We start from the raw sequence: 21,417 nt of genomic DNA on the forward strand, positions 1-21,417 counted from the left end.
GTAAATGGCAGGTAAAATTTGATTCATTTATTTATGTGTAAATTTAATCATGTTGGTAAATTGCAAATGTATAAAACCATTAGTCATAAGTAAAGGTTAGTCATGAATTATTATATATAATGTGCCAGAAGCTGTGGGGTAAGTTGTACAATATATATGAATGAAATTTCCTACATTTGAATGCAAAGCTCATTAACTACAAACATTTTATAGTAGTGCTATAAAAATGATTAGACAGTGTACTGCACTGTGTTCAGCATTTTGTAAGGTATTCTTCTAAATATGTTGTAATATAGCTTCTAATTTCTCAAGTTCATTAAGTGTGGCGAAGCTCAGTGTGTGTTTGAAACCTGCTATTCATAATTCAGCAAACTGATGTTTTATTAACTGCAGCTAGTACATCTTTACCTCTGCCTGGCCAGAATATCCACTTAACTTTTATAGTGGTACAAGATTACAGAACCCATATTACAAAAGTTTAATGAGTCTCAGTTTCAGTGAGGAAGCTCTTGTGGCTTTAGACTAATCCAGCAACATTTGGAAGGAAGCTTCTACTTGTTTCGCACAGTAATCTGCCCCAGTAATTGCCCTTTAAGCGTTTGAGAGGGTTTTAATTGAATAGTCCTGAGATTGTGAGAATATGGCATATTTAGCAGTAGCACTTTAATTTTTTTAAGACTGTGCAGTGCTATGGCTCCACGGAATTGATAATTGCATTGTTTCGACTCATTAACTAGCTTATTAAAATGGGAAATGTAATATAGGGGTTGGGTTTTTCTTGTGCGTCAAGCATCATTAGACTGTAGGTACATGTGTGGTGTAACAGCGGCCAAGCAGAGCCCATTGGTTATGATGTCTATGCTGCAGTTAATGGCCTGAAGAATTGACCAAAAAGGGTAATAATTGTTATACTACAATGACAGAGTAATATAAATTACTACATTAATCTAGTGTGTGCTTATTTCCGCAGGTGAATTTATGTCTTAATTTTTTGTATGTTAGTTTTCCCATTTTGTCTTTATTGCACATCTGACTGTATGTGCGCTTGCCACTAATGTTAGCATTCCCATTCATCTCAATTGGATCCCCAATTTTGCTTGTGGGAACTCAAGGTTTGGAGAGTGTTGTTTTTTTGGTTTTTTTTTTAAATCAATCATCTGAGCCACAAAATTCATGTCACCAATCCCTCACTTCACCCCTTACATACAAATGACTCTTAAGCTTGCATTTAGATCCGCCTCCATCTAATCAACAACCGATGGATTGAACCAAATCCCCACTATACTTTTTTTTTTTTTTTGACAATGTTTCACTTGGATGTACGCCACAATATGAAAGAAAATATCTGTTGCACCTGTTTTATCACGACCTCAACTCCATTAGATTATGAGTATCTTGTAGCTTAGAACGCTATAGTTCCCATTCAGTCAGTCACGTTCGACGTTACATCAAACTGACGACATGGGGTCTTGTCTGGGACCCTAATCACCTCCAAGTGGTAACAAAATAAGCCAATGGACTTTGGCCAGTGAGATTTGCAAGCTGGACCCTCGGCCAGACGATGTCCGCTCTGGTGGTCCAGGAACGTCAACTGTGATTGGACCTGGCTGAGATGAAGGATGCCGACAAAATTCGTTTTCCTCTTCAGTGACACTGTCGAGGACTTTGCCCAACAGTTCACGGCAGTCCAGAAGCAGACGGAGGCCATAAAACACATCATGCCCCGGCGTGACTATGCCACCAAGATGCCACGGGCTGGCCCCCAAATAAAACTGAACTGAAGATTCTCCACCCGGCCCTTTGGTACCACTCATACGAAGCTTTGGAGCTTGGCTAGTGCTTCCCAGTCCTTCCCGTTGGCTCATTCGCACAATCAGACTCGGCTATGAGATTCAGTTTGCCAGGCTTCCCCCCCAGGTTCAGCGTCCATATATACATATGTTGTCCTGTTTACCCCTGTCCTGCGAGCGGATGTTGCAGTCCTCTTGGCGAGATGAAGTCAGGATTTTACAGTCTGTATTTCATCGTACCCAAGAAAGACGGGGGGTTATGGCTAATCTTTGATCTGCGTGTCTTGAATCGGGCCCTTCACAGGCTTGCCCCGGTCAAGGAGGCGGGCATTGGCATCCTCAACCATCTCGACGACTGGCTCATTCTGGCCCAGTCTTGGGATCAGTTATGCGAACACAGGAACCTGGTGCTCAGGCCCCTCAGCCATTTGAGGCTTCGGGTCAACTGGGAAAAGAGCAAGCTCTCCCCTATGTGTGGAGTGGGACTTGGTCAGTATGACAGCATGTTTCACCAATGAGTGCGCACAGTCTGTGCTGAACTGCCTGAATACTTTCAGGTGGAAGACAGCAGTTCCACTGAAACTATTTTAGAGGCTCCTGGGGCATGTGGCATCCGCAGCCACAATCACGGTGCTCGGATTGATGCATTTGAGGCTATCATACCGAGCTGTCACCAAACGTTGAGCCCTTGGTCAGCCATGAGAAGACAAAGGCTGTCTCCAAGCAGAGGTTGGCCAACTGCATAGTGGATGCCATCGCCTTGGCGTTCCCCTGACAGTAAATTCATGTCTTTCCCTGTGTGGTTCTGCTCTGCCCTGTCTCTGCACCGGTAGTAGCCCTCCCTGGATAAGTAGGACCTACCGCAGAGATCTTCCATATGCAGCACTGCCCCAGGGGCCAGTCCCTATGTGTAACCTCCACACATTACCTCCATTTGGGCCGGATGTGGTCTCCGTAGTTTTCCCCTCCTTTGGGATTGGGCACGCTTCACCAGCGTTATGGTCATGGCTGAAAAACAATGGGAATTGAGTTCCAATGCACTCTTGCCTGGGGTAGGAAGAGCAGCTTCGACCATCCCCAGAGTAAACCCAGTCCCTTCCGTCCCCTTCAGTGTTGAGGACTACCTCCTTGGGCTTACATGGGGTGCTGGGTATATTACGACATAGTGAGAGCAGTTGCCAAAAGTGTACGCGGCAGCTTGCCAGCATCTGCGTCTCCAACACTCGCAACACATTTCAGTGGCTATGATGCTTTTTCATAGGGACTCCATGACGTCAGTTCGATGTAACGTCGAACGTGACTGACTGAATAGGAGAGTCTAGGTAACTAATGTAACCCCCATTCCCGCCACAGCCCTGAACAACCGCTGCATGGCCGGGATCCTGTCTCGGCTCCTCAGAAAAACATGAATGACGTAATGCCGGTCCTATTTATACCCGTATGTCCGGGTAGGTGTCCCTGCACAAATTTTGCATCGAGTTCAAGTTGGTCACACAAATTTACCAAATTTACTAACATAAATCTAGGGGGCCTTGCACATGACATGCAGGGGGGAAAAATAGATATCATGGCTACAATATATTAATTAACTAAAACAAAGGAATGAATTAGTACAGCATGGCCAAGTTAACCTAAAATAAGGGAACAAAATAATATGTTGTGGAAACAAACTTTTAACTTTTTTTTCTCCACGTCATGTTTGTCTAGGTTTGAAAGTGACTCCTGTGTGAGTGATGCTTAATGCATCATTTCAGTATTGGCCTTTTTTGCCCAATGTTTTGGTACAAATTTCACAAAAACATTTGTTTTAGACAATTAGTAACATTCATTATAATAGAGTGCCGTTCTTCTTGAAAAAAACAGCTGTGATTCTATCTGCCATTCATCTTTCCCACTCACTCAGGTCCATAATCAAGGTCCGGTACACATAATGAATGCAGCAAATTTCACTGTTTCGTACACAATGCATTGCTGGAATGGTGCGCCTTAAATCCATAATTCCTTATGGCCACGTTATTTGCATGATGTCATAAATCTAGCTCAGAGTCTACGACTAATGCAGCGATTAATCTATTGTAACATTAAGGGGGACGTTTGCAACCTTTTCCTCTGATTTGAGGGTTCATTTTTTAATATGTGCGCACGCTGACTTTGACAGAGCAAGAGCGGCTCTCATCCCCTGCATGCAGACAAGTTAGTTTTGTTGACGTTGAAGCATATCTGAAGGCATTCGAAAATCCAAGGCTATAAATAAAGAGATGAGTTAAAAAAGGCTTGTTCTTTTAACTCTCATTGGCTCTTTTGATCATTTATCATTTTGAAGTTAGCCCATGAAAGTTCTTTTAACAGACTATCAAGAGAGCAAATGTTGCTTTTGTTAATTTTACTTCTTTAATCTCTTCTGATGAGTTTCTTAAGCAGTGTGTTCACTTTGTTTTTATCTTAAGTCTGAAGAGATAATGGACAGGAACATTATGTCTTCGTTCTTAAAGGAAAACCAAAAATGAAACTTCTTTATTTACTTTATTTTATTTCAGAACTCTTGAATCTAAATTGTGCACTTCTCTGTGTTTGCAGGTGGATTTTGCCTTCATTGTATGGCAAAGTTTTCCAGATCGTATTGTAGGTTACCCAGCACGCAGCCATTACTGGGACAGTGGGAAGGGGAGGTGGGGTTATACCTCTAAATGGACCAACGAATACTCCATGGTGCTGACTGGAGCTGCGTTCTACCACAGGTAATCTCCAGAGAACAATAAAACACAGACAAAACTGACTTAAAGATCTATTTTCTTCTGTTCTATTCTGCAAATTTTTTTTCTATTTTTCAACATTTACTATAATATGTAGTTGTGTTTTAACTAGGGCTGTCAAAATTAATGCTTTGTCAATTGCAATGCATTTTTTCAGTTTAACGTGTTAAAAATAAGTAATGCATGATCGGTTTTTTTCCATCATCCTTTGGCCAGCATGATCACGCTCTTATTCAAGCAAATGCTTTTAAACCATTCAAGCGTGATAATATATAAAAGAGAACGGGTTCCTCCAGCATCCTTCGGCAGTCAGACGCGCTGGAGGCATCTGACACCAGGCCCAGTACTTGTGTGTACTTGTGTGTATGCCCGACCGGTCAGCCCTTGTACTGGGCTAGATGCCCATATGATGTGATTCCCCCTCTGTAATCCCATATGGTAATCCCATATGTGTGTTGTCCATGATATGGTTTCCTTCTCCAGCAGGATAGTATGCCATGTCACAAAGCTCAATTCTGCTTTCTTGAACATGACAATGAGTATCTCACTATTCTCAAATGGCCTCCACAGTCACCAGATCTCAATCCAATAGAGCAGCTTTGTGATGTGGTGGAATGGGAGATTCGCATCATGGATGTGTAGCCGACAAATCTGTGTGATGCTATCATGTCAATATGGACCAAAATCTCTGTGGAATGTTTCCAGCACCTTGTTGAATCTATGCCATGAAGAATTGAGGGAGTTCTGAAGTGGCCGATGAGCTTATGTCTAAGTTGTGTTCCAAATTTGAAGTTGAAATTTGAGTTTTTTGAGAATTTATAGGTTTTAAAGTTCTGTTGTCATGTAAAGCAATGTCCCATTTCGAAACAGTTTTCACAGAATTAATTTTGAGTGTTAAAGCTAATTTATGATGATTACTAAAATATGCGATAGAGAAAAAAGACAATAAAAAAGTGTTTCGCTATACCAGGACGCTGACAGTTAACAGGCTAAGTTTTATTTTCATAAAACTAGACACGGTGTAATCTTCAGTAATACGCCTCTCATTTACTTTGGATAAATATTTGGATTGTGAAATGGGTCTTTTGGAAAGTCATGGAAATGTAATAATGGATTTTCTTCTTTGGGTGTTTTAGCAAATGGAAACAAAGTTATTTTTTGCCATGGTCTCCCATTTATCCTACTATAGTTTACTTCTGAGCTATTTTTGCAAATGATGTCCATCTAATTTTTCATTGAACATTGTGCTTTAAATCATTGTATTTTGTCCTGCCTGGAAGCTCCAATTATTTATTTGGTGCTTGAATGTGCTCTTGAATAGAACTTGCAACAAGTGGCCAATAATGAATAATAGTATTTTTTTTTATTTTTTTTTATAATTATTTGAATTTAAAATCATTATGAGCTTATTACAAGTAGCTGTCCCACTGTTGAAAAGCACCAGCTGCCACTGCTTTAAAAAAGTGCTGGGAAAATCCTTGAATTAAACAGTATTATTGATTTTTAATTAAAATACTTTCAAACACTATAATTGCAGTAATATAATAGTAGGCTTTCGAGGACTTAAAAAACTTAAATAATTGTTGCACAATGTTGCAAGGTAGGATGGGATGAAAAAAAGAGAGATAAATATATAACATTTTTGCAGTGAACTTTAGTTCCTTTTAATTCGTTCCAATTGTTTATGAGACCCAACCAAAGCTATGGATTAAAGTGTGTGTCATCTGAAAATATCCGTAGTCATTTTGCCATAGCTAATACAACCTGATTAGCTGAGTTTACTAATCCTTTACAAAAATAAGAAAAATCCTTTGCTTATTTTAATCTGCTTACTTGCTTATCTTCTTCACAGGGCATTACATACACAACAACCAAAACGTCTCAGGTTATGTAACCATGGTTCCCTGAGAAGGGAAACGAGATGCTGCATCCCCTAGATCGCTATGGGGAATGCCTCTGGCGTGACCATTGTCTGAAGCATGAGTCTAAACATGACAATGAACTTGACATTGGCAGGCGGCAGCCTATGATATCACTACTGGTGCAACCATAAAAGGGCACCTGTGAAATACGTCATCTAATTCTTGTCTTCAGGAGAGAGCAGCTCCAAGGAGGTTCAAAGAGACTCTACAACTCGGAATTGCAAAAGAGGGTGGAGCTCCTGGGGAGCAGAGGCCTAACAGTAGGCCAAGCAACACTTTATCAAAAGAACAGCCGAGGAGGCTCAAAAGAGCCTAACAACTAAGCATTGTTACCCTGTCAAGCTCCCATCAAGGAGGCACGTAGGGCGCCTAACAACTCGATACTTCCATAAAAAAAAAACAGTCAAGTGGGGAAAGTGGGGGGGGGGGGGGGGGGGGTATCAAAGGGAAGGAGTCAGATGTTATTTTAGCCTCTGGGACCCTAGAAAGCTTCTTTTGGATCACTTCCCTAGGGTCTTTCTTCTCCCTCTGGCCTTCCAACTCCTCTGCGCTGTACCCATCAAAGGAGGGGAAGCGCGAGAGGCTAGCCCTTCTGGTCTTGTCTCCGGTCCTGAGACTGGGACAAGCCAGACCCCTTTGCAGTCTGAGGCACGGACCTGAACCGGCAAGGTATAAAGGTCTTAAAAGCTGTGGAGCACGCCTTCACCTCCCTAAACCTACCAACCACCATCTCAACGGATGTGCTGAAAAGTTCGGAGGGTGAAACTGACGCATCAAGGAGAAAGTTTTTCTCTTTCTACCAGATGTCAGCCAGTTTCACCCAGAGATCTCTTCATAGCCTCCATGGCTGCCATGGATCAACCGACCACAGGGCAGTTTGTTTTTTTGCATGGAGAGCCAAATCTGTGATGCGCTTCAGGGCCCTGTCAGGCCCCTGGTCCAGGTCCTTCAGCTGGTCAGATGTTAGGCCTGCAGAACAGCCATAATGTGCAGCGCCGCACCAGCCTGACCTGCTGCCCAGCGCTTTTTCGATCGAAGGCATCAATGCATAACCATACTCCCGCATCCCCTCCACATCAGCATAATTCACTTGAGTGCTATGGATGCAGGCCGAATATGGCTTTCCCCATGATCTGTCCACCTCAGCATGAAGATCTGGAAGAAAGGGAAGGCTCGTATGAGCTGGATGGTTATGTCCTGACAAAAAGCGTTCATCCAAGTGACCATGAGCGACCTTGTGCTTCTCGTGCTTCCATGGCAGATCTAATCTCACCGTGGCACGGGGCATAACTTCTAACTGGTCATATGCGCTTGGCAGGCAGGCTTAGAGCAACAGAAACATATTCGATCTCATCAGCCTCCTCCTGCTCGTCTTGGCTTAAAGCCAGGAGCACGATCACTGCCGAATCAGATAACGTGAGAGACAACACATCATCACAATCTGGTAGCTTGCTCTCATAAGCCGCAGATGAATGAAAAATATTCATACATTTCTCGAACTCATCCACAAGCTCCAAAACCTCAGTCTCCTACTCGTAGGCTGCCACTGTCAAGTTCATTGTTGTGTTTAGACTCATGCTTCACCTGTCACGCCAGAGGCATTCCCCCATAGCGCCCTCTAGGGGATGTAGCGCGAGTTACGATGTTCCAAAATGGAACAATAACTTCTGCATATATATCTATTGGTGAAGATATATAGAGGTCTGACTTATTACTCCTTTCAAAGGTAATGTTATTAATAATTACTCTCGGCCAAAAGTAATTAGTTACACTACTATTTACCATTACAGCCCAAAAAATTGGAAATTGCATGGTTTTTGCAGCCTGTGAATCTATGAAAGTTACAGATAAACAAAGAGTACAACTGACTCAAACTGATTATAAGCCACTATTTTTTAAACAACTTCTGTTATTTAATAAAGCAGCAGCATAGTAAAATCTGCAACAGGGTTCAAACAGAACCAACCAAACATGTTGGCAGAATGAAAAAGAGGCCAACAAGCACCAGAACATTTAATCTGATGATGAAATCGGTTTATAGTAGTATGCTATGTATATATCTGGCAACAACAATTAATGGAATGTGGTCTTTGAATGTTTCATTTAAATAACCCATACAAAAATGTAATATATGGCCATATATGTACTTATTTTTTAAATAGCATGACATATCTATACATATATTTGACTTATCTGAGAACAAAATATATGCCTGCAAAATGTACGAACATTTATGTGTCCAAACATGTGAAGAAAATATTTGAGTTTATCCATATATGATACCATATACAGTGTCTGCATATATTACAGTATAGTATTGGTTTCTCGCATATGGACAACATTAAGTATAAATATGTGACATACATATATATGGGAAAATATATGTCACTTACATGAAAACGGCCATTTTTGCGATATTTTGAAATATATGTTTCATATATGTCTATGTGTTTTATATATATGAATTTTGCATATATTCTCATATAGGCAGTAGACATACATGAGCACTGACATTATATATGTAGTTTACATATATTGACATATATTACATTTCATATTACATTTTATACAAGACAAATAAAACAGTAGGCACACAGCAACAATTAAGTTAAATTTAATTACAATAAGTGATATACTATTTGCAATCATGTTTAATTTTAAACTCTTTTTTTTTTTTTACTCACCACTAGTTTTTCACTGCTCACATCTGAAGCGTGACTATGTCTCATCAGGAGAAGCTTTTCAAACCTTTTATCAGACAGTCTGCTTCTTGGTGTCAGAACTAATCTTCCTAAGCTGAAAAGTCTTTCCACAGGTGCACTGGATGGAATGGGGGTGTTGAATTTCATAAAAATGTTTTTTATCCTTGGATTTTCCTAAAAGATGGAGAGTCAATCGTGGAGATAGGCAACATTTCATCAACCACAAGCTTCATCAGTTCTCTTACGAGAGTTTCTCTCGTACTGCGTAATATCTTATGCTATGGGGAAAACATCTTTTCCACGAGATATTCAAGCCAAAAATTATCCTTAATTTTGAATTCATGTAAAACGCGTTGCGTTTTCAGCACTGCACACTATGGCTATTCTGCAGATCTTCCAGGCCGACCTTCTCCGCAAAATGGACGAGGAAGGACCGGAAGCTATCAGCGTGCCGGATTTAAGGAGCGCTACAGACCTGGCTCTTTGCGCCGCGAAATCCGATGTTTGGTCGAAACATGGCTTCTCTCACCGTGGCTGAGAGACATCTGTGGCTGACGTTATCGGAGATGACAGACTCGGGGCACTCTGTGTTCCTCGACGCGCCCATCTCCCCAGCTGGCCTCTTCGGATTTGCCGTCAAGGATTTCGCGGACAGGTTCGTCGAGGTTCAGAAGACGTCACAGGCAATGAAGCACTTCTTGCCGAAGCGCTCTAGGTCCGCAGCAGGTCGCTCAAAACAGCTCTCTGCTCGGAGCTCCCAGCCGCAGCCGCAGCCGCAGCCCACCGCCGCCGCTCCTCAGCGCCGCCAGGGCCGAGACCAGAGACCGCGCTCTCGCTCTACTGGTCGCCGCCCCCCTCCACGTGGGCCCCGGCCAAGGATTGAGATAAAGCCTGAGGTCTCAAAAACTTCCTAGCCCCCCTAGGAAAACGACGGTGTTAAAATCCCGCTGCAGCCAGATTTTCACCAAAACTTCTCGCTCGTTCAGTTCCAAACAATGTGACCGTCCCAGTGTATTTTGCAGTAAACAAGCCGATACCACAACCCGCTTGCCTGCACACAAACGCCATTTTTACGGTGAACCAGATAAATCTCAGAATGTAAATGTAAAAGAATGTATTTTCTGGTATTCCGGCCACGGCCGACTGTGTTATGAGTGTTATAAAAAAGCCCAGTGCTCATTCCAACACACAAACACAGCCTGCTACAGTACAGGGCTCGCACAAATGAAATCAGGCGGATGGTGTTCTCAGTGCAGTGAGTGTGCCCGCTGTCCCACGCCCACATTCCCTCACAGACATGTTAAACCCCACGTGGTTCGACCCGCTCGCTCTCTCCCCACAAACGGTCATAGAGAAGTCGAGCGCGGCCAGGCTGCTCGCTGTGATCAGCGCGCCCCCGCCTCGAACACTGCAAACACCGTGTTTACGTTTCAGCACACCGGAGCTCTTCGGTCGCCACTACGTTGCGGCCAGAGCCCAGATCTCATTCTACCTCTAGCCATTCATGCAAATGTGTGGGCAAAGCTTCCCGGGGTGTCAGAATGGGTGCAGAACACTAAAGCCCTGCATTTCAGCCCGAGCCCGACGGGCCCCGACTTATTTACGCCCCTAGGGCCGGGCTTCGGGCCAATTTTCACGTCATAGTTCACATGCGGGCCGGGCCTCGGGCCTTTTTTGGGTTATCCTACTTTTTATATTTTTAGACATTAATTTAAAAATGTATATGAAGTTGACGTCGACGATAGAAAAACAAACATAAAAAGCCATTTCATAACCTCATAACTTTCATAATCTTTTAATTACACAAACAAATGACTGACATGACAGTCTCACGCATGCACGCACGCACGCACACACACAAAAGGTTTCCCATCAGCGGCGCGACCCACGATTCACCTCATGAGCAAATAATGGAGAATATTAAGAGAAAAATCGCAGATGGCCAACTTAAAACGGTAAAAAACACCAGAGGAAAGGCAAACTTCTGGGCTGTTTTTCAAATCGTGACAACCTTAAATGATGAGCCAACTGGTTATGCACAGTGTACAACTTGCAAGGCTGTGCTAAGCTACGATAGTAAGAAGACGGGATCATCTCATTTACAAAGACATTTTGAGCGTGGTGGATGTAACGGTAGCGCACCAACCAGCAGCAGCAAACAAATGAGTGTGAGTGATTTCCTTGCCAAACAAACTCCTTCTAGGGTGAAATCACTGATCACAGATAAATGCGTGAATTTCTGTTGTATGGACATTCGGTCATTTGAAACGGTAGCAGGGAACGGTTTCATCCAGTTAGCGCAAGAGCTAATAAATGTAGGCGCAGCCCATGGACGTCTGCCAGTAACAAGTTTACTCCCTGACCCCACCACAATCTCCCGAAAGTGCAAAGAACTGGCGACTGCTAAGAGAGGGGACGTGGTTGAAGAAATCAAGTGGGTCATGTCGTTGATAAATGTGGGCATGACAACTGACATGTGGACGGATGATCACCGTAAAATAAGCTACATGTCAATCACATGTCACTATGTCACACCACAATATGACATGAAGAGCAGGGTACTCACCACAACAAGCTTCCCAAACGAGGCCAAAACAGCAGACAATATTCGAAAAGAGTTGCAATATTGCAACTCTCTCTTCTTTCGCTCTCTTCTTTATTTTCGTTTAACTGTTGTAAACTACTGATGTTTTTCGTTTGATTGGACTTTATTTTCGTTTAACTGTTAAACTATTGGAAAAAAGAATGGCCATGTTCTGTGGTGAATTTTTGAGGTAAGATAACCTGCGAGTTTGTTTTTAATTAATTTAATTTAGTTTGTTTAGATTGTAGGCTTTGTAGGCTTTTAGATTGTAGGATTGCGAGCAGCCTGAGCTTGCCTCTAGGCTATTTAAAAAAGATGTTTTACTCACTGTGGTTTAATAAATAAACATTTATTAAACTAACTGTCTGTGTGATATGCTTGAAGTGTTTTATATCTATGGTTTTTATTGTAGCCAAGTAAAGTAGCCTATTAGCGTTGATTTGAGAGGCTAAATTAATCATGTTTTACTCGCTGTCGGCGCGGCTGCTTGGTCGTCATTTTTAAAAAAAAATGCTCCAAACATTTGTCTTAACTTAATAAAGAAATAAAAAGAAACATAACCAACAAAACTGACCTATTTTAATGGCTGCAAATAGGGCAGGCTGCCGCTGTGTCATAAAAAAAAAAAATACGGGCTCGGGTCGGACTCGGGCTGATAATTCTGATGAGCTGTCGGACACGGGTCGGGCTAGGGCCTGAGCGTTTCGGGCCAGGGCCGGGCTCGGGCCTAGATTTGAGGCCCGTGCAGGGCTCTACAGAACACTATAAAAAGAGATTATTCGCTGCAGTTCGCTCGACGTCCTCGCCGTTACACGGCGCGTGTCGAAACTACGGTAAAAAACGAGGTAGCTCACCTACTTCGAGCCGAAATAGCGAAACTACTGAGCAAAGGGGCCATAGAACCTTTATCTCAGGCTCAGAGCGAAGGGGGTGTATACGGCAGATATTTTCTGGTACCGAAAAAAGACGGGGGTCTCAGACCCATTCTAGAACTGCGGGAACTATACAGAGTGCTTGTGAAGAGCCTGTTCAGAATGCTTACAACCAGGAAAATCCTTGCGCAAGTTCGCCAGGAGGACTGGTTTATGTCAATAGATCTGAAAGACGCTTATTTCCAAATACAAATAGCGTCACGTCACAGGCGTTTCTTGAGATTCGCCTTCGAGGGCCAGGGATATCAATACACAGTCGTGCCGTTTGGCCTGTCCCTGGCACCCCGTACATTTACGATGTGCATGGACGAGGCTCTCGCACCCCTGAGATTTCGGGGCATGCGAGTTTTGAACTACTTGGACGATTGGTTGATTCTAGCTCGATCACGCTCAGAGCTCATAGAACACAGGACCATATTACTCGAGCATCTCGAGAACCTGGGTGTAACAGTCAATTGGGCGAAAAGTTCGCTGTCTCCCAGTCAGAAAATTTATTTTCTGGGCACAGTACTGGACTCGCTGTCTATGACAGCGCGCCTGACGCCGGAGCGCGGACTGAACGTTCAGCGCGCTGCAAAATCCTTCCGCTGCGGCACTATAGTACCGCTCAAAAGGTTTCAGAAAATGCTCAGCACCTTATGGCCTCAGCATCTTCGGTACTCCAGCTGGGTCTGCTTCGCATGCGCCCACTGCAGTCATGGCTGAAAGCGCGAGTTGCGCCTTGGGCATGGGCCTCCAGCCTGTTTCGCCTCAAGGTCGATCTGAAATGTGTCTCAGCTCTGGAACCTTAGAAAGCGATCGACTGGTATCAGTCAAGCGTGAGTCTGAGGACTTCCTTGAGTGTGAAGGTGGTGTCCACGGACGCCTCCACCTCGGGATGGGGAGCGCTGCTCGAGGGCAGACAGTTCTTTGGCCATTGGTCAGAACGGGAAAAGCTTCTGCACATAAACTGTCTGGAAATGACGGCACTCGACAACGCGCTGAGGCGTTTTTGTCCCCGAATAAAAGGTCACCACGTCCTGGTCCGATCGGACAACATGTCAGTGGTGGCTTATATAAATCACCAGGGTGGCGTCAGGTCCCGAAACCTTCACAGGCTGATGGAATGCCTCCTGGTCTGGGCTCAGCACAACCTGCTTTTGTTGAAAGCAGTACATGTGGCTGGTCACCTGAATCTGGGACCAGACAGACTGTCCAGAAACAATCTTCCAGCAGGAGAATGGTCGCTGCACCCACTGACGATCAGACTGCTGTGGGAGACATTCGGCAGAACGCAGGTGGACCTGTTCACGTCCCAAGAAAACGTTAACTGTCCAAAGTTTTTCTCCAAAAGCAGGGATGCACTGGCCCACGTCTGGCCCGCTGCCCTCTCTATGCCTTTCCCCCCGTCTCGCTTCTGCCTCAGGTGTTGGAACGAATCAGGGAAAACGGATGCTCAGTGCTGCTTGTGGCTCCGCTCTGGACGAACCAGGCTTGGTTCCCAGTCCTGATGCAGCTGACCAGCACTGCCTTGTGGCCAATACCGATGAGGAAAGACCTCCTCTCTCAGGCCAAGGGCTCGATCTGGCATCCTCGCCCGGAGCCATGGTCCCTGCATGCATGGGCCATCAACGGGTACCCGCTAGCCTCCCGGAGGGAGTGTTAAACACAATCACACAGGCTAGAGCCCCGTCTACTAGACGGCTCTATTCCTCGAAATGGTCTGTGTTCTCTGGCTGGTGTCAAGCTCAGGGCTTTTCACCCCTAGACTGCGGGGATACGGAAGTGCTTTCCTTCCTTCTAGAGCTACTGGATAAGGGCAGAACCCCATCCACGCTCAAAGTTTTTGTGGCGGCCATAGCAGCGTTTACTAAACCGGCGTCTGGCCAGTCACTGGGTAGAAACGATCTGGTCCTACGATTCCTCAAAGGAGCTAGGAGGCTGAACCCTCCCGGACCTCCTTCAGTCCCCGTGTGGGACCTTTCTATGGTTTTGGAAGCCTTGAAAGGTGCCCCTTTCAAGCCAATCCATTTGTCAGACATGAAACATTTGTCTTTCAAAACAGTGTTTCTTGTTGCTCTAGCTTCGGTGAAGCGCATTGGGGATTTACAAGCGCTCTCGGTGAGCGCGACATGTATGGAATTCGGGCCTAATGACTCGAAAGTCATACTCAAACCAAGGCACGGGTACGTGCCCATATCCCTCAACACACCGTTCAGGGCCCAGGTGATTTCCCTTCTTGATGAGGAGTAGGATACGAGTCTCCTATGCCCTGTCAGGGTGCTGAGAACTTATGTGTCCCGCTCGTCTGCTTTCAGAAAGACTGAGCAGCTCTTTGTTTTGTTTGGCGGGCGTTCTAAGAGACTAGCCGCGTCAAAACAGAGCCTATCCAGATGGATAGTCGAGGCCATAGCGCTGGCTTACACTTCTAAGGGCCTGCAGTGTCCTTTTGGTGTCAGAGCGCACTCCACGAGAGGCGTGGCCTCTTCGTGGGCGTGGTATAGCGGGATTACCTTCCAGGATATCTGTACACTGGCAGGCTGGGCCTCGCCGTCTACATTTATGACGTTTTATAACCTAGAGGTTCCTGCCTTACAGGCTAAGCTTCTGTTGGTCTAGTAATCAGCTCTGTCTGCCCCGTTGCTCCGGCTCAGAAGGCTGAATTTTGCTTGTGCATCGTTCACTAATCGATAGAACAGCTCCATGGGTGTTGAAAAACCCATACTACTACCCAGTTCAGGTTGAATGCTGTTCGCCCTGACTGTGTGGTACTCTGTTAACATGATTAGCTCCTGTAGGATGCTATTTATGGGGAATGATGCTTACAGCCTCTCTTCTCCGACTCTCTGTGAGTCTATGGTGATTATGCACTATATGAGCCCCGGGTTACTGCCCTTGGGACTTTGGTGTCGGATCCCAGTACGCACGGCATTTTACACTGTGTTAGACTAAGATATTACACAGTACGAGAGAAACTCTCGTAAGAGAACGTACTTGGTTACTAATGTGACGTCGGTTCTCTCTAGAGAGGGAACTAGTACTGTAATTTATAATAATTAAACAATTAAAAAATATATCAAAATTATAAATTATAGGTATGATTGGATTTTTGAATTTCAAATCATTACTGATAACTAGTAACTAGCCATTTCTTTTGGATGGTAAATGTGATATAACTTACATTTTATTAGTAATTAGTTACACTAATAGTTACCAGTGAAGTAATATTATTTCTGTAACGCGTTAACTTGTTACTGCCCAACGATGGGTATAATGAAGGGTTTTCAGTGGAAAAATTACATAAATTTAATTCTGTTCTCACAAACGGCTACTGTATCATATGACTTCAGAAGACTTGAAATATACTGTTATGATACATGTGTTTTATTTATGTTTGTTGGAGTTTAACAATCCCCCGGTCATGGATGGACTTTGTCTTATTATATATTCATACAATTTTTCATAGCTGGACTATCATTCAGAGTAATAAAGTCCATCTTTGAAGAAACCACAAAAGACTTGAATATAGTACCCTGATTTCCCTGTGGAAAGAAAGGACTGATTTGTTTCTTTAGCTTGTTAAATTTAACTCTGACATACAAGTGATATACCAAGAATCATCAAGCTACACATATAGCTAGATTTAGTAAAGTAGTTTTTTACTAAAAAAAACTGGGGGGGGGGGGGGGGGGATTCCTATACTGTTCCTGTCCTGTCACATATAGGAACAGTATAGGAACAATAACAGTATAGGTAACAGTATAAAAACAGTATAGGAACAATATAAAAACACTCAGAGCACTTTAGCAATATCATAGAAACACAGTAACAATCCACAAACCCCTAGCAACAGCATAGCAACACTATAAAAACACTCAGAGCACCTTAGCAATCCCATAGAAACACTGTAGTAACCACAACACCCTAGCAATAGCATACCAAAACTATAAAACACTCAGAAGACCTTAGGAATCTCACAGAAACACTGTAGTAACCCTAACACCCTAGCAACAGCATTGAAACACTGTAGTAACCATCCACAACACCATAGCAACACTATACAAACACTAAGAGCACCTTAGCAGTCGCATTGAAACACTGTAGTAACCACAACACCCAAGCAACAGCATAGCAGGGATTCAAAGCTTGTTGAATCTACACTCACTGTTGCAGATTCTCAGTGAATTTGGACAAGAGGCTGGTACAAGGTCAGTGTCAGATGCTTGTAAAACTTGAATGTGAGACCTGCTGCAATAGAGATCACTCAGAGACAGGCTGATATTAAAGCAGGTAATAAATGTTCAGGCTGACAGCTTCACCGGCCATATTTTAACGATAAATGGCACAGGTGAGATGGAGTTCACAGTTTGTTTTAGCCGAAGGTCTCCGAACTCATCACTCACAGCAGAGCCACACACACACACACACAGACCCTCAGTCTGACACATTACACACCCGACACACAGATTAACTGCTTTGCTACTGGCCAGCGAGCTGACACACCACCTGCAAAGTGACCCGAGCTTAAAGTGCACAAGAGAAAAAGACATAAATAAACGTGTGAAGAGAGATAAGCCACCTGCAGGGCTGAGAGAAACGTTTTGATGGCTTTCCCTCAAAGAGAGAGAATAAAAGAGAAGGAAGGAAAGAGAAGGACAGACAAGACATCTGCAGGCAGGAAATGAGATTCTGTTTAATAGTTTAATATATATATATATATATAAGAGAGAGAGAGAGAGAGAGAGAGAGAGAGAGAGAGAGAGAGAGAGAGAGAGAGAGAGAGAAGGTGTCACTCACAGAGATTAAAACATCCGTCTTTTTGAGGTTATCACAGCAGGGTGGGCCCCTCCTGTCTCTGTCTGTGAAGGATATCATGAGTGACTATCTCAGTCCCACCAAGAAGAACATTTATATGAAGATAAATAAGAATAATGGTTTCTATATTAATTAATTATGAGCTTGTTCAATTCTTCTGTGGAACACAAAAGAAGATATTTTGAAGAATGTTGGTAACTAAACAGTTTCAGTTTCCATTGACTTCCGCTGTCTGGACAAAAAAATACAAGGGAAGTCACAGTGTTAACAGTGTTAGTGAGTGTGTGTTCAGCAGAAGAAAAAAGTGCACACAGTGCATTTGGAATGACAACTATTGGGTAACTATTGGGTAAACTATTTCTTGAAGTGAATAACACTATAAAACAAGATTTTTATATTTTCAAGTAAATGTAAGCGTGCTTGCTCATTCAATACACACTGCCATTATACTAGCAGGGTTTGTTAATGTATTATGTGGTTGCTAGTGTTTTCTGGGCAGCTGCCAATCAAAGGGTAAAGGACGCTATGTATTTTCATGTATAAGGACCATTTATGTTGTGAAAAATATTATAAATATTGACAGCATTACAAAAATGTTTAAAACAATACAAGATGGTTATTAGATGCATGAACCTGAAGAAAAAAAAATACAAAGTTCTGTCATGAAACTGATAGGTCCATAATCTGTTTGCAATCACATCATTATCTCTAGGGCACAGCTGATTGGTTCCTGCTGTATCAGTAGCCAATGAACTCGCTGCTCAACCTTCAAATACTTGGTCAGCATTTGCTGTAGCAGTTGCAGCGCGCTTTCAGAAACCCTCCAACTTCCCCAGCTCCACCTGTATAGATCTGCCCTGGGTAATTCATGTACGCTATATTGTATAGCAGCAGCATACTTGCTCACAGCAGTGTTGTGTATCTATTAGCAGTAGCAAGTGTCTGTACTTGCTCTGCAGCAGCAGCAATAAAAGCAGCAGCACCATAGCAAATCTATTTGCAATGGACTTGAGAAATTGATAATATTTTAATTTTTGGGAGAACTATAACTATAACAGTAGGAATTTGGTCAGATGTAACATTATATTTAAATTGTTATACAATTTTTTTTTTTTTTTTTTTTTTTTTTTTGCAGTCCCTGGACCCCAGTAGAGTAGACACATGAAATTACTAGAGAAACTCAGTGGTGAATGGGGTGTAATATCTGTGCCTAGGCAGGTGAAAGAAGAGGAGAAGGATTTTGATGCGGCAACATCACTCAAACAAACAAACCCGTAGCAGCAGGGGGTATTCCAGAAAGCAGGTATGTCTAATAACCTGCTCTGGGTTGGCCAAACTTACTTCCGTATTCCATACCTTGAGTAAGTAAGGTTTGAGTTAATTAACCAAGTGTTCAGGGTATGTTGGATGGTAAGATAACCTTGCTTTCTGGAATACCCCCCTGGAGAATCTGCCACAGCTACACACAACCATAGACAATACAGGACAAAAGGTGGAACAAAACTGAGGGCTTAAATTCACTGGCTAAATGAGGAACCAAATAAGACATAGGTAAACATAATCAGTTAACCAATAAGTAACCATAGTAACAAATGATGTAATCAGAAACCAAGCAAACAGGAACTAAGGAAAACAAAGGAAACACAATATAAGAGTCCACAAACAGAACATAAATATTTACTTTGTGATGTCAAATTAAGGGTGTTTTTCACACAGCTAAATAATATCTTTATTAATATATTATTTATTTATTTTGGACAGGTATTACCATCACCTGTACACATATTACCTGCCAATGTCTCTGCTGTCAATGGTGGACCAGTTGGCCAACTGTGAGGATATCCTCATGAATTTCCTCATCTCTGCAGTATCCAAACTCCCACCAATCAAAGTCACGCAGAAAAAACAGTACAAGGAAACCATGATGCAGCAGGTATGAGTCTGTGTGTGTATGGGTTGTAAATAGATGAGTGTGTGTCCAGGGCGATTCCCTATTGAGATCAGAAATGCCTGTGTAGTGTGTGATGGATGGAGCGCTCCAGGGCTGTGAGTGTGTGTTGATCTGATTCAGCAGTATTGGTCCGTTTGATGAATGTCTTTATGGTAAGGTGAGATTAATGATTGACAGCAAGGTTGCTGTACTTTCCTACTCTCTGTCTGTCTACTTTACCCATTTCCCCTTGCTCTCCTTCTCCTTCTCCTTCTCTTTTAATACATTTCCTCATTCTTTCTTTCCAATTGTATATCACCTCTGCCTTTTTCAAAACTCTGCACTCTTTAGCATTAATAATTATCCAACATATCTTTTCAGAGCAAGGTGAACAATGGCCGAAATAATGAAAATGTAATACAATGATAATGTAATAAGTAGGGATGCTGTAGGGATGCCCTGATAAGAGTATCCGCATCGGGCCCGATACTGCACTTATGAACTCATTTAAATGCTCCGATACCAACAAGTAACCATCTCTAGTAATATGTTCTTCGTCCATTTTTGAAAAAAATAATAATTCTATTGTTGCAAAATAATAGTATAAAAATGTAAATATAGATTCTTGACATGAGATTAGCTAGAAGCTAAATGGCTATTTGCTGATTATAATCTCAAAATGGTAAAATATCAGTCAGTCATGTCAAGGATGTCTAAAGATTTTGTGATGAAACAAGTTATGAACAATACAAAATATTTGCATGTTCCTCTCAAAGGATTGGGTGCGCGTAGTTCTGTATTAGTGGATTGTAAGCTTCTTTAACAAGGGGCTTGACATCCTTCCAAAGCGTTTCTCATGATTGTAAGGCCATAACTGTCGTCTATCCTCTGAGTCGTGAAATGAACACTCCGTGTTCGCTCTGTTTGTCAGTGTCTTTTAAAGTGCTGCCCAATTCCAATAACATGTTCCTGCCCTCATTCATAATCTGCCTGGTGAACCATACACAGACCTCTCTCTCTCTCTCTCCCTCTCTCTCTCAGGGCTCTAAGGCGTCTCGATGGGCCGACCCAGACCACTTTGCACAGCGTCAGTCCTGCATGAACTCTTTCACAAGTTGGTTTGGCTTCATGCCTCTCTTACACTCTCAGTTGCGTCTGGATCCCGTGCTCTTCAAAGACCAGGTCTCCATCCTACGCAAGAAATACAGAGACATCGAGAGGTTGTAAAGGGCTATCTCCTCCTCCAACCCCCAGACCCCCCCCCAGCCCACCCCTCCCTCACACTCCAATGAACTCAACCGGACATCCTGAAACAGACCTGCAGTGTTCAATTCACCTGGAGACAAAAACAGAGACAAAAACAATATATTCCATCTACAGAATAAATTATAACAAAATATGCAACACTGAATGGTTTTATCTCGGCTGAAAGTTTTGTGGCAAACAGCTGCTCAGAATCAGACTGGTCTTTGCGCGTTTGAATTTGTTGTCATTGTCGGTGTTGTTGTTTGGGAGGGCTGTGGTCACTGCACACGTTGAAACAGGCGTGTGGATGGATGAAAAATAGCTGAAAGAATCGCCTATGCCTGCAATATGTATTTTAATTTCAATTATTTTTTAAAGAAATTATCTTTTTATTTAAAAGAAGGTAAAAAAAATAAAACTATGAATGCAAAGTGGGTATGCACCCTAAATATCAACTTTTGTATCACTTCAGTGTGTTTGTTTTAACCTTTAATACCACAATGTTACTTCAGAACGTTTTATCCAATATCAGTAATATTCTGATGTTTTGAAGAAAAACAGGTTGGGTTGGAAAGCTAACACAGGGCTTTTGAACAATTTGTGAGAAGGGTGTGAATAATGGGGGATGGGTGTTAAATAAGGCATCAACCCCTAAAACGGGTACTTGGCTGGCAAAATGGGCTTTCAATAAAACTTGGCTGCCTATACATTAGAAAGGCGGGGAGAAAATCGGTGCTGAAAAAAAACAGAAAATATACTGTTTTC

General features: G+C 42.9%; 1 protein-coding gene across 1 annotated transcript in view; it reads left to right on the forward strand.

Annotated features, from left to right (window-relative positions):
- Window positions 1-21,107, forward strand: part of LOC143729262 (exostosin-1) — a 494,506-nt gene extending 473,399 nt beyond the window's left edge. The window contains exons 10-12 of the mRNA XM_077220443.1: window positions 4,368-4,528; window positions 19,239-19,410; window positions 20,449-21,107. Coding sequence (XP_077076558.1) covers window positions 4,368-4,528; window positions 19,239-19,410; window positions 20,449-20,634 — 519 coding nt within the window. The 3' untranslated portion in view covers window positions 20,635-21,107. The remainder of the gene's footprint in view (window positions 1-4,367; window positions 4,529-19,238; window positions 19,411-20,448) is intronic.
- The last annotated feature ends 310 nt before the right edge of the window (window positions 21,108-21,417 follow it).

This window comes from Siphateles boraxobius, unplaced genomic scaffold (assembly GCF_051911475.1).
Source record: "Siphateles boraxobius isolate OS27281-9 unplaced genomic scaffold, OSU_SipBor_1 8, whole genome shotgun sequence".
Classification (NCBI taxonomy): domain Eukaryota; kingdom Metazoa; phylum Chordata; class Actinopteri; order Cypriniformes; family Leuciscidae; genus Siphateles; species Siphateles boraxobius.